Here is a 13,886-nt window from a genome sequence, read left to right on the forward strand (position 1 = left end):
TAGTATATATATATATATATATATATATATATATATATATATATATATATATATATTTATAAAAGAGATATGGTCTTTTCTATAACAAAATATCTATTTCTTTCCCTAAACCCTTAATTGATGTACTAGAGCTTCTTAGACTAGAAAGTGGGTTTTAATATTGAGAGACATATTAGAGGATGGTAGAGCATATTGTTTCGGTGGTAAAAGATATATTTTTGGAGGTATTGTAAATTGTAGATTTGTAAAACAAGTAAACTCATTAACTCCACTTTAAAAATCTCACGTCATCTTGATTAGGCTTGAAAGAAACTCATTCACGAGTTCCTTAATTCTAAAATTTGTAAAACGCCTCTTCCTAGACAAGTTTTAACCTAAAACCGTTGTCTCCCATAAATCCATGACCAGTGACTTGTCTCATCTATCTATGAATTCCACTTTCTCATGTACGTTTAAGCCCCATCAGGTGACTTATGTGGGTTGACATATATATATCGTTTCAAGCTGATTTAAAGTTCACACTGCCTTCTTGTCTGGAGAATCATGGCGACCATAGGTGAGAATGTGAGATCGTACGTTTGTATTGCCCTTAAAAAGTGAATGCATAAGAGCGACAAGAAGTTGTATTCAATGTCATATTTTGGGCTGTTTATGCTCCCTAGCTTTGTATAAGGGAAGCACATATTATAAATATCAAGTAACTATATCCATTACTTATAGAGATCATGGGAACTTTATCTTGGGAAAATATAACTTATGTATTTGTGATCTATGATCTATCGTGCAATTAGTAATATTAATGTAGGAAATGCATTTCTTTTTTGAAAAAAAATAAAAATAAAACATTTGCAATTTATAAGTAATACTAGTCTTTTTTCCGTACTACGTACGGGTTCATATTCAAAAATAATTATTAAGTAAAAGAAATTAACAATGTTCAATAGTTTACCATGTACTGACACTACACTGATTTACGTTTGAATTTATATCTATGCTCGGTAAAATTCGATATTATGATTTATGAATGAAATGTTTTGAGCTAAAATAATTTATTTGTCTAGGAAAAGAACATTATCCGCCTATAAGTCGATACGTCACAGAGTACACTTCTTTTAAGTAACTGAAAAATATTGGGTTTAGAGGTGACAAATTTTGAGTTCTAACACGGTAACATTCTTATTGATGTCATGTAATTACGTACAACTCAGCAATTTTTGAAAATAATAGCTATTTTAAACAATTAAACTAAGAAACGCAAACATAATTAAATTTACAGTACAATTTTCTTGTAACCAAATATCTTTTTATTTGGCATAACGAATAATATTGTATCTTCTAACTAAAATATATTTTTATTTGACTTAACTTATTATTATCCCTTGCTTCAAACCCTTGTTGCAACAAATTCTTATCCGACCAGACATGCTATTGTTCATTTGAGCTTCTCTCGGTTCTACTAATTATTCACTTGAATTTTTGGTTTTATAACACACTGGGAAAAAGAATTTACGTGAACAAATACTATTATTTTTCAGCTACGAATATTGATAAGCTGTTGTTGCTGGTCTTCTCTCTTCGCAAAAAAAAGATTCTTCCATCTGCAATTTTACAATGAACATACGTTTCCCAATGAATGATTTTGACATTATGTATAATGTAATAACAAAGAATGTGTATGAGAGAAAAATATTCATGAATTGAAGCTTAACTCATGATCTAAATGACGTCCAAAACTTCATATTTGATGATGAATTATGGTTTATGAAAATTGTCAATGTATTGAAAATTAAAATCAAACAAAAGATTACTTTGATATTTATACCAAACTATAACTAAATGTTTGAAACTATTTTCTCTTAACACAAAATAAAAGGAAATTACCAAGGAAAATATATGATTGGAGGCTATAGAATCTGCCATAAATTTGACTTTAGAGATAGCTCTATTTCATCTGCAGAAAGAATCATATATATATATATTATTGGCACACCTTCACAAAAACTATCAGCTTAAATAAAGTTACTACATAAAAGGAAAATGAAGATACATTACCTTGAATCAAAAAAGATGGTGGTGTTTATCTTCTTTCTTTCAAATTCCCGTGAAGCGAGTTAGTTTAGGTTACGTACAAAAAAGGGACATCATGCATATGGTGAGAAAAATTATTTCAGATAGCAGTTACTATCTACTCTTTATATAGGAGATGAAATTGTTATATCAAAAAAAGAAAATCGTGGAGAAAGTGGTTAGTTATATATATATATAGATTGAAACAATCGTGAGAATGTGGGAAGATGAATATCTATCTGGTTGATAAAAAATAAAAATAAAATATATATATATATATATATATATCTGGTGGTAAAAAAAATCTTTTTACGTTTTGTTTAAAATCAAATATTTTATTTTATTGTAAAACAAAATTTATGTGGCAAGCTGTTATTGGTTAGGTGATTTGTGATTTATAAGATAAAGGATATTCACATTTCAATTCTCTCATTGGTATATTAACATTTGCAGTTCAGTTAAAAAAATTATTGTACAGTTAATACTTACCATTTTTGTCCATGTTTCATAGATATATAACCATATCAGTATAATTAAAATATCCAGTGAAAAGTGGAAGCAAAACGCTTTAAACAACCAAAGTAAAACAATAGAGGTAGATCATTAACACAAATTCTAACGTATTTTCTTAAAATCCAAGTTACATGTATTACTTCAATTTTAAAATCTTCATTTTTGGAGGACTAGATTAATCTCCTTTTAGTTACATATGGGCATTATTTATTCATCTATTTCTGATACCACATCACATGATTATTTCATACCATATTTTAACCTCTATAAATTAGTAATGTTGGGACCATGAAAATTGAGAAATCTATAGAGAGATTTTCCTAATTTGGTAATATCTTTTGAAATATTCAAACTAAAATTTCAACATTGTAACTAAACAATATTAGTTAGAAGGAAAAAAAAAACAATTATGATATCTTGAAAAGAACACCAAAATGAATTCCATACAATAAAAATATTAGAAATGAATTTCAACAAAAATTAATGGAGACATATTTCACTAAATTTTCTTACATGTATACGTATATATTGCTAGTTTATACAATTCTAAGTTTTATAGTATTACTGGAATCATATAGGAGTTTTTTTATATAAAAAAGGAAAAAATTATTATCTTATTTTTGTTTGTTATCGAATTATTAATGGTTGATTTAGAAGATTACTTGTTTGATTTTATTATAATAACTATATACATAATGAAAAGGGATGAAATGGAGTATTCTGAACGCCTCAGAGGCTTTGCTTTGTTGGTTGAGTTCTATTGGAACCGGGGTTTAAATTGGTTTAGGCCCATATGCATTCAAACCAACGGCCAAACAATCTTTGTTCATCATCTTCGCTAAAAAACAAAAAAAAAAGTTTCAGTCCAAAGGTGCGCTGCTTGGAGAGTACCTTACGTTGAAAAAAAAAAAGCAAAAAGCAAATGCAATGCAAGCTGCCATCGAAGAGGAAGAGGAGCGATGATCACACGTGTCAGCATTTACGTGGCATAATGTAAGAGGAAACTTAGATATAGGGCTGCCTTTCTTACTCTGCTTCGTCTGAGAGATTCGCCGGAAAACAAACGCGGTTCAATCGTCTAAAGTGAGTATTTCTCTTTCTCTCTATATTCTCGCGATTTTGATCACCCTTTTGTGACTCATGTAGCGCACATTGTCGCCGTTTAGTTTTAGCCACCGTATTGTTTTTTCTCTTTGGTTTTGGTTTGATGCGCACATTTTAGCTTAGCCAGGGTAGTGTTTATCTGATTATTTAGCCACCGTAGCTGTTTTCTGATTAGGTTGTAGTCTTTTTGAGACTTCTCCTGTCCCACTCTATATGCCTTTTTCTCTTTTTGATCTGGGTTTGTTCCTCTTGTTTGGCCGTTGTTTTATTTTGTAGATCTGTTTTCATGGCCTTTTGCTCTATGATGGTGCCCTTTGGTTTTCCCAACCATACCTGCTCCAGAATCCCAGCTTTGACTTCGAGTGTGAAAAGCTCAATTTATGTCAGTTCTAAGCCAGGTAGTTGGGGTCGCTTTGGTCTGGTCAAAAGAGATACTAGTGTTGTTCGCAAAGTCTCATCCAGTGATGAGCCATTTGATTTCTCTGGGTCGCCTCCTCTACTGTCTATGGAGTCATCTAGACTCATAAATGGCAAAATTCTTGCCAAGGAAATCATAGAGAAAGTTTCTGATCGAGTAAGCTTATACAAAGAGCAAACCGGAAGAGTTCCTGGCCTCGGTATTCTTATGTTCGGCCAAGAGGGTAAACATGTTAGGTTTGTGTTGAACATTATAGAAGCATGCGCTGAAACTGGAATTCGCTGCCTTCTCGCTAAGTTTGACCTGGATAGCCCCAAAGACCTCATCATTGCTGCCTTGAAACAATTCAACGGAGACCCTTCAATCCAGGGGTTGTTTTGGAGAACATCAACAACTACTGAAAAGATTAATCCTCTCAAATAGGAATGTTGTTGTACAACCTTCTCGATGCTGCAATATTCTAGACGTGAAAGAGAGGTACCATTCTTTTCTCAACAACCATACAAAATCCCCTGTTTCAGAATCTGTGAGAATATCTTTTAGCCCTCCAAATCTCTTATCTCCTTATCACCGTACCAGCATTTTGCTCAAACATTTTGGTTTCGAGTTTTCAGGGGATGTCGCATGCCACGCACGTGAGAGTACATCAGAAGTTACTTCACTGTGGGAATAAAATTTTAATTTTGTTGTTGCTTTTTAAGAAACTTGACTTTGTGTTTGTGTTTTCTTCTAGTTTATTCTTGTTTCTGAATAAGATTAAAACTTAAGATGGATTTGCTCTGGTTTCTCGACTTTAATAATGTTCTTTTTTAGCTTTCTGGGTTTTCTGAGCTCTCTCTCTTTCACTCTCTTCTACTATCGAAGATGGATTTGAAAATAGCTATAAAATGTGCGTCTTCCCAATGACTCGGTTGCCGAAAACAGTGTTAAAGAAAGTCAAATTGTCAAACTCTTTATTTTATGGTTACATTCATTAATATTAGTATGTCGCTTGAACATAACAATTTGACAATTCTATGCAAAGACTTATAAATTGTAATTAATTAGCTAGTTAATGTTGTCAACCGAATGAGTACTTGGGTATTTATTTATAGCATCCATAGAACAACAAACAGGAAAAATACAATGATACTACTATATAAGGCCATCTCCAAAGGTAAGCTGTTTAGTTGGTCTCTTAAAATAACAAAATAATAATATTTTAAAGATATAATTAAAATTTAATTTTTTTAAAAAACTAAACCAATCATATGTGTTTTAGATGCCAAATAGTGGAAGAGACCGTATGTTAATAGTGAACTTTTAGAGTCTCTGCACTTTCTCTTTCTTATGTTTTTGATATTTTTCATTTTCTTTTTTGTAAACAGTTTTGTTATGAACCCCTTGTTGGAGATACTCTAAGTAATTAAGTAGTAAACTAATGTTATCTTTAGAATTTCATTAAACGTCACGTTGTATGTGAACGTACAGGTAAGGTAATGAATCTACAGGCGGAGTTGGCTTACGTACAAACTCAACTCACAAGCTTACAGCGCCTTCTTCCGCCGAATCCTCAAAACAATTCACAGACAGAAGTAGCCTCTTCATTTAATGCGCCACTCATTGCTTCTTCAGTCGATAATAAAAGCAATGTATATACAGTCTTCCTCGCCGTCACACATTCATTGTATGCCACAACAACAACAACAACAAGGAAAAGAAAATATAGAGGTCTCAAGAGGGTCAGTGGACCTTAGCACATTGATAGGACTGGAAGATCCAGCGGAAGAGGATGGTGATCTCAACGCTCTTGCCCATGAGTTCGTCTCAAAGTATTTGACCGGAGGCCAGAGCCGTCCATCTTCTCCGATCTAATCTAACCATGATGATGAACTTGACACATTTGGATATGAAGTCCAACTCACATCTCACGCAAGACGTCAAGTAATTGGGTCAAATAATGAAACTGTTATGCAACGTAGATAAGCTAGGCCCAAAATCTTAAGGCCCAGCTGAATGTCCATAACTTTTGCATCTTGCAACCTTCCCATTCGTTTTTTTTTTTTCATTTGAAGCCTTACTTAAAAAATGTTGAGATAAAGTAAACAATTAATCAATCAATATTCATCAACGTGAATCACTTGTTATAGACTTTAAAAAGAGGGTAAATAAGTAAAATTAATAGCTATATTACCTTTGTAGAAATACCACCACTTAATGACCCACAGGCCACAAGCAATGTGTCCATGAACAATTATTCTTTGAATTCCTAATTAGCATTTTATAAACCATTATACAGTATTTAAGTCGTGTATAAATGTGATTTAATTGAGAAGTAATATTAATTATATTTCTAGGAGATAAGTGCATATCTTTCGTAACAATTCTATCTCTAATCTCGTATAAAATATGTATAATTTGCAGAAACGTTTTAGAACAAGAAAATACATAAACCCTAACTTAAGTTGGAAGTCACGACTAGTTTGCCAAGTTAGAAAATGGCGTTGATGATATCTACCGATTGCTCCTCCCTCATGACGTCGCGTCTCATCCATGTGAACAGCCGCAAAGGTGTTTTTTCTCCTTCCACGGTGTATCGGCCAAACTCTGCCTCTGACCGCAGAGGCTGTACCCTCTCCATTCGTTCCTCTTCATCTCCATCCGCAATAGTAATTGATGGCAAAGCTGTGGCGGCAAAGATTAGAGAGGAGATAACAGTCGAAGTTTCAAGAATGAAGGAATCAATCGGTGTGGTTCCTGGTTTAGCGATAATCCGTGTAGGGGATAGAGAGGAATCCGTAACTGACGTGAGGGACAAGAAGGAAGCTTGTGAATCCGTTGGAATGACTTCATTCGAAGTTGGTCTAGCTGAAGATTCATCAGAAGAAGAGGTGTTGAAATATGTCTTAGGCTTCAACGATGATCCTCGCGTCCATGGAGTCCTTGTTCAGTTGCCTCTACCATCGGTAAACAGAGTCTCTTATCATCATCTTCATATTCTTAACTAAACAGTTATTGTTGTTGTGTACAATTTGCAGCATATGAATGAAGGGAACATATGGTGTGCGGTTAGTACAGAGAAACGCGTTGACGGACTATATTCTTTTGGAATGCTTGACTTTTATGTTCCATGTATTCCTTAAGCATGCATCGAGTTGTTGCACAGATACAACATTGAAATAAAAGGAAAACCCGTTTTGGTTGTCGAAGGGTATTCCCTTGATGGTCTCGCGATTTCTGAATTACTTGAGGTAATATATGACGATGCCATTGGATTATTATAAGTTGGCTAGCTACTTGGTTCTTTATCGAGGTATGTTTGTAAAATGTAGAGGGAGGGTGCAACTACATTTACCATGTTCCTTTCAACAACCCCGGAGACTGTTGAAGAATTAACAAGATTTGCTGATATCATAATCTCAGCTGCTGGGCAACCAAACATGGTCAGAGGAAGCTGGATAAAACCAGGCGCAGTCATAATCGATGCTGGGACCACTCCTGTTGAGGTGAGTGGACATTTTTGACATATGGTAGTGTCAGATATATAGATGAATTTCTAATAAATCCAATATATATGTGACATTCATGTACATAACATGAATTGCATTGCAGGATCCAAGTGCTCCCCGTGGCTATCGATTGGTTGGAGACGTTTGCTATGAGGAGGCTTGCAAAGTTGCATCAGCCATCACTCCTGTTCCTGGTGGTGTAGGAGGACCAATGGCCATAGCCATGCTTTTGTCCAACACTTTAACATCAGCTAAGAGGATTCACAACTTCCAGTGACCTTACAAGAAGATTAAACATATCTTACTCTGTTTTTGGAAGCCAATGGTTTTATTTTTTTTTTGTTGTAGTTTTAGTTTTTTTTTTTTTTGTTCTATGAAACAAAACAACATGTAGTTTTAAACTTTTTAAGTCACATAAATTTTTACCTTAAACATTGTCTTTCTGTTACTGTTATTTGATCTAGAACTAGTTTAACTTATCGAATACGGAAACCATGTTAAAAGAGGGGTGTGTCCCATGTTACAGATTCTGAAAGTTTCAGGACACTCTGTTTCAAATTGTTCAAGAAATCCAATCTTGGTTCTCGAGCTGCATCATTAAGGATAAATTCTCTTTGTGGATTTACAAAACATGATAAACCATTACCATTAGTAGTATATCCGAGATTTACGTGCGTATTATTTATTTTAACTGCTTAAAAATCTTCATAATTGTATAACTTCGTACGTGCTCCCGTAGAAGAATAAATTTGTTTGGATACAAATCTACTTTTCTAGTTGGCGTCGTTTGTATCAAATACGATTTGATATATTATAGAAATATTAATTCTAGGAGATACATAACGGGTTTTAGGATAAGTACATATCTTTCTCTACAACTAGTACATTTTTGTAACAAGAAATGGAGAAAACACATTCCTTAAAATCTAACAATTCTACTTTATTATAAATTTTTTTTTTTGTTGAACCCTAACCTAAGCTCGAAGCCGCAGCTACTGTTTCGTTTTGCCCGGTAAAAAACCGGCGTCGATAATGTTTACCAATTGCTCCTCCTTCCCGACGTCATGTCTCATCCACTTGAATAGCTGCCACGGTGCTTTCCTCCCCCGCCGGTGCGTCCCCCAACTCAGTTTACGGACCACTACGTCCAGCCGTGGCCGCACTCTCTCCATTCGTTCCTCTTGTATAGACTATAAACCTTTTACCCTTTTTGCGCACGAATTTTCAGTTATCGTCTTTAAGATAATTTCTTTTTCTGTTCAGCTGATCATGCCGCCATGGTAATAGATGAATTCTCTGTGGCATGTAATATAATGCGCGAAATCAGAACCGAAATTTCAAGAATGAATAAATCAATCGGTGCGGTTCCTGGATTAGCAGTAATCCTTATTGGGGGTTCCCCCGAAGTTTACAAAATACTTGGTGGTCTCGCTGGAGTCAACACAACCGTAGTTCGTCTAGCTAAAGATGTCTCAGAGGAGAAGGTGTTGAAATATGTCTCACGCTTCAACGATGATCCTCGTTTCCATGGAATCCTTGTTGAGTTGCCTCTACCACCGCATATGGATGAACATAACATATTCAATGCGGTTAATGTAGAGAAAGACGTTGGCGGATTTCACTCTCTAAATATCGGGCGCCTTGCTATGCGAGGAAGAGAACCCTTGTTCGTTCCGCGTAGTCCACAAGTATGCATGGAGCTGTTACACCGGTCCAACATTGAGATCAAAGGAAAGAGAGCTGTTGTTATCGGAAGGAGTCACACTTTTGATATACCAGCTGCTCTGTTACTGCAGGTAATGATTAAAAACCTTGTGGAATACAGATGTATTGCTTTTGTTAATTGTTTTTGCTTGATGTATTATGTAAATGGCAGAGAGAAGATGCAACTGTTACCATTATCAATTCAAGAACCAAGAACCCTGAAGAAATTACAAGACAAGCTGATATCATCATCTCGGGATTTAGGCAACCAAACATGGTCAGAGGAAGCTGGATAAAACCGGGCGCCGTCGTTATCAATGTTTGGACTAGTTTAGTTGTGGTAAGTGAACAATATTTGGAATTATATGCTAATGCATGCAGTTAGAATTGAGTAAGGTCATCATCAATGCAAGGTTCTTGCACTTAAGATTTACACATGAGAGTAACTTATATAAGATCCTCTCATGTGTAAATCTTAAGTGCAAGAACCTTGCATTGATGATGCTCTAAGTCATCAATATTTGCAGGATCGAAATGATCCGAGTGGCTTCCGAGATGTCAGAGACATTTGCTATGAGGAGGTTTCCAAAGTTGCATCAGCCGTCGCCTCTGTTGAATGTCACAGAGGAGTATTTCCCATAGTCGTGCTTCTATCCAACACTTTAACAGCAGCCAAGAGAAAACACAACTTCATGTAACGTTACAAGAATATTACTGCTGGCCTTTATTAGTTTTTAACAATTCCTATTCTGCTTTATGGTTAATACAATTTCCTTTCAAATAAAAGAAATCTTACCCTAGCTTCCTTGCTCTGGTCTTTGAAAGCCTTTTTATTGTTTTTTTTTGGTTTTATGAAAACAGACGCATGTATATCAGTCGGATATGAAAACGTCTTCTAACATTTATTTTCTTCTTCTCGTCCATCTGTTGCTATCATAACAGTTTAATATACCAGATGTGCAATCGAAACGTATCATATTAGGATAAAAAAAAAAACCAGTTTAAAGTGACGTCAAAACCAAAAAAAAAAAAAAAAAGTGGCGTTGAAATGATATAAATGAAAAGTATTATTATTAATTGTCCAAGAGATAATTCCTAAATGGGTTTAGGAATTAGGATAAGTACACATCTTTCTCTACAAGTCTATCTCTCTAATCTGGAAACAGTTGTGCTTTATTTCTGTTAAAACCCCTAACTTAAGTTGGAAGCCACGACTACTGCTCTGTTTTGCCTTGTAAAAACATGGCGTCAATGATGCTTACCGATTTCTCCTCCTCCACAATGTGGCGGAGTCTCATCCATTTGAACGGCCGCAATGGTACTTTCCTCCCTCACCCGTGTGTCGGCAAACTCAGCTTACCGACAACTGCGTCTGGCCGTGGCTGCACTCTCTCCATTCGCTCCTCTTCTTCTCCATCCGCGATTGTAATTGATGGAAAGGCTGAGGCGAAAAAGATTAGAGATGAGATCAAAACCGAAGTTTCAAGAATGAAGGAATCGATCGGTGTGGTTCCTGGTTTAGCAGTAATCCTTGTTGGGGAGAATGAGGAATCGGCAACTTACGTGAGGAACAAGAAGAAAGCTTGTGACTCCGTTGGAATTCAATCATTTGAACTTCTTTTACCTGAATACTCATCAGAAGAGGAGGTTTTAAAATCTGTCTCAGGCTTCAACAATGATCCTTGTGTCCATGGAATCCTTGTTCAGTTGCCTCTACCATTGGTAAACAAAGTCTTATTTATCATATTCTTTATTGGAAAATAAACTGTAATTTACAGAAGCTTTGTGTACATATTACAGCATATGGATGAACAGAACATATTGAATGCGGTTAGTATAGAGAAAGACGTGGACGGATTTCACCCGCTAAATATTGGACGACTTGCCATGCGTGGAAGAGAACCCTTATTTGTGCCGTGTACTCCCAAAGGATGCATTGAGTTATTGCATAGATACAACATTGGAATCAAAGGGAAAAGAGCGGTTGTTATTGGGAGGAGTAACATTGTTGGTATGCCAGCTGCTCTGTTACTGCAGGTGATATATGCATGAGATGATGCCTTGTTAAAGACGCCTTTTACATTCGATTGTTAGGTACATGTTTTGTCTTTATTGATATGTTTTGTTTTTGTAGAGGGAGGATGCAACTGTTAGCATTATCCATTCAAGAACAAATAACCCTGAAGAAATCACAAGGCAAGCTGATATCCTAATCTCAGCTGTTGGGAAGCCAAACATGGTCAGAGGAAGCTGGATAAAACCAGGTGCAGTCATCATCGATGTTGGGATCAAACGTGTTGAGGTGAGTTGGTGATTTTGACATATATATTGTAGTATAATGGATGATGAAATAAAATCCTATATGTGACATAATGTGAATTGCAGGATCCAAGTGCTCCCCGTGGCTATCGATTAGTTGGAGACGTTTGCTATGAGGAGGCTTGCAGAGTTGCATCAGCCATCACGCCTGTTCCTGGTGGTGTTGGACCAATGACCATAGCCATGCTTCTATCTAACACTTTAACATCAGCTAAGAGAATTCACAACTTCTTCTAGTGACCTTACAAGAAGATTATTGGCCTTCTAAGTTCTAAGAATAAACATATCTTAATTAATGGTTCTCTTTAGTCTTTTTATTTTTTATTTTTTGGTAATTGGTATTTTGTTCTATGAAACAAAATATTATAGGTTTTAATTAAGAATCATAAAACGTAAAAAATTATATAAATGGTAAAAGTAAAGTAATATAAGAAGCTGCATACAATTAAAACCCTATATATGTGCAACATAAATTCTTAAGTATAACATTAAGATTGTGAACTTGCCTCTCTCGACCCGAAACCTAGCCGCTTGGTATTTTCAACTCATCATCTCCATGGGAAAGGAGGGCAAGAGACTGAAGAGATGCTCCACATCCACCGATGTTGAAGCAGAAGATGGCAAGGGCACCGAGCCTTTGCAGAAAGGTAAGAAACTTGGGATTCTTTATTGCTCTAGCTAGGGTACTTTAACCCATAAAATCTGCTTGTACAACATATATATGGGAGTTAGTTTGGTGAGGTTCAACTGTTGTTTCATGATAATTCCAACTGTTTTTTTTTTGTCTTCTTATGCTTAAGCTGAGGGAGAGCTACTGACGGATGTAAATCCGAAGAAACGCAAGAAGAAATCTAAGAGAAAGGTCGGAAAACTTAACAAGTCATCTCTCTGTTTTCTAAATTACTTGTCTTGAGAAACTTAATGTATATGTCCTCTATCTCTTTCTCTCACTTATGTAGTGTTTTTACTCTCCTCTGTAGCAAACGGGTGAAGATGATTTGGAACCCAAGAAGCAGCTGGAAACACTCGAGAAGACACCCTCTGAGGAGAAGGTTAGATATATTCTGCAAATACCAAATTACTCATATATCCATGATGGGATCCGTGCTACGTTGTTTTCTCCTATTTACTTGAAATGAAAAATTTTGAACTAAGAATAATGCTTGGCTCCCTAATTTCACACCACTTTCCCTAGACAGATAGTTCAGACATTAATGAGTTTTTGTAATTTATTTTTCCTTGTAATATTGAATGGCAGGAGGAGATGATAAAATTGAGGAAATCTGTCGAAGAGATGACTGAAACTATGAAAAACCTGCAGGAGTTTCTCATGGGAAATACTGATCTACCGGGGATGTCATTGAAGGTATATATATGTTTCTTTTACTTAATTAATAACTTGTAAGAGTTTTTGTTACTTGCTAGCTAGTGGTCTCTGTTGCTGACTTGACGACTGAAACTATGGAAAACCTGCAGGAGATGTTACTGAGCAAGTCCCCTGATACTGCATCCAAGGTAGGTATGTTCAAGTGCATATGTTTGTTTAACTTATAGCTGTTGATTTAGTTTCTACTGACTTGACTCCAAAGTAATCTGCTTTTTGTTGTCTGTACCAAGGAGGAAGAACCCCTAGAGAAAAAGGAGAAGTTGGCAACATATGAGTGCTGTTTTGAAACTGAAGATTCGGATGGAGGCCACGACGACTATACTATATTAGCTAGGGGATTGGATACCTATCGTGCCAGAGATGATATGAAGAACGCATTGAGGGAACATTTCGAGTCATTGGGATGCCAAGTCAGCAGGGTTTTTGTTCCCATAGAGTGTAAAACGGGTGCTCGCTTGGGGTTTGCCACTTGTTCCCTCTCCAATATATTACTTTTTTTTTTTTTAACTTTTTCAACCAACTTTGAGATTGAGACCCAATTGGATTGTTCTCTTTACAGATTTGCTTTCATTGATGTGGATGAGAGCGATGTAGACAAGGCATTAAGACTAGGTCCTGTGGGAGGTTGGTGTCTTACTCTGCGTGCAGATCAACATGAAACCTACAGGTTCCCCAACTTTAGAGGGTGTGAACATTGTGGTACTTTTCTTTCGGAGCGCCGCATGAAAAGATTTCAAACTAGGGTCTGGCGGTGTTAGCCTCCACAACACTATTGGTCCCTCTGCTACTTGTTTTATATATCCTATCACCAGATGAAAGCTTGTTTTCTTATGTTTATGTGTTATCAGAAACTTATATTATGACCTGTACGTACTATTTAGTTGCA

General features: G+C 35.8%; 3 protein-coding genes and 1 pseudogene across 3 annotated transcripts; all 4 read left to right on the forward strand.

The window, feature by feature from the left end:
• Positions 1 to 6,579: 6,579 nt before the first annotated feature.
• Positions 6,580 to 7,867, forward strand: LOC17883857 (annotated as a pseudogene).
• Positions 7,868 to 8,084: 217 nt separating this feature from the next.
• LOC17883010 (bifunctional protein FolD 3, chloroplastic) lies at positions 8,085 to 9,992 on the forward strand. Its single transcript, XM_006289743.2, has 5 exons — positions 8,085 to 8,098; positions 8,583 to 8,773; positions 8,854 to 9,386; positions 9,467 to 9,634; positions 9,822 to 9,992. Exons 1-5 carry the CDS (start codon positions 8,085 to 8,087, stop codon positions 9,990 to 9,992), a joined length of 1,077 nt encoding a protein of 358 aa, XP_006289805.2.
• Positions 9,993 to 10,481: 489 nt separating this feature from the next.
• Positions 10,482 to 11,850, forward strand: LOC17883257 (bifunctional protein FolD 4, chloroplastic). The gene is made up of 4 exons (XM_006288001.2): positions 10,482 to 11,016; positions 11,095 to 11,331; positions 11,429 to 11,596; positions 11,680 to 11,850. Exons 1-4 carry the CDS (start codon positions 10,537 to 10,539, stop codon positions 11,848 to 11,850), a joined length of 1,056 nt encoding a protein of 351 aa, XP_006288063.1. The 5' UTR covers positions 10,482 to 10,536.
• Positions 11,851 to 12,135: 285 nt separating this feature from the next.
• On the forward strand, positions 12,136 to 13,865 carry LOC111830131. Its single transcript, XM_023781480.1, has 7 exons — positions 12,136 to 12,260; positions 12,414 to 12,475; positions 12,594 to 12,665; positions 12,872 to 12,979; positions 13,090 to 13,128; positions 13,231 to 13,460; positions 13,560 to 13,865. The coding sequence occupies exons 1-7, from the start codon at positions 12,170 to 12,172 to the stop codon at positions 13,756 to 13,758; spliced, it is 801 nt and encodes a 266-aa protein (XP_023637248.1). The 5' UTR covers positions 12,136 to 12,169; the 3' UTR covers positions 13,759 to 13,865.
• Positions 13,866 to 13,886: the final 21 nt, after the last annotated feature.

Source organism: Capsella rubella, unplaced genomic scaffold, assembly GCF_000375325.1.
Source record: "Capsella rubella cultivar Monte Gargano unplaced genomic scaffold, Caprub1_0 scaffold_6, whole genome shotgun sequence".
Taxonomy (NCBI): Eukaryota; Viridiplantae; Streptophyta; class Magnoliopsida; order Brassicales; family Brassicaceae; genus Capsella; species Capsella rubella.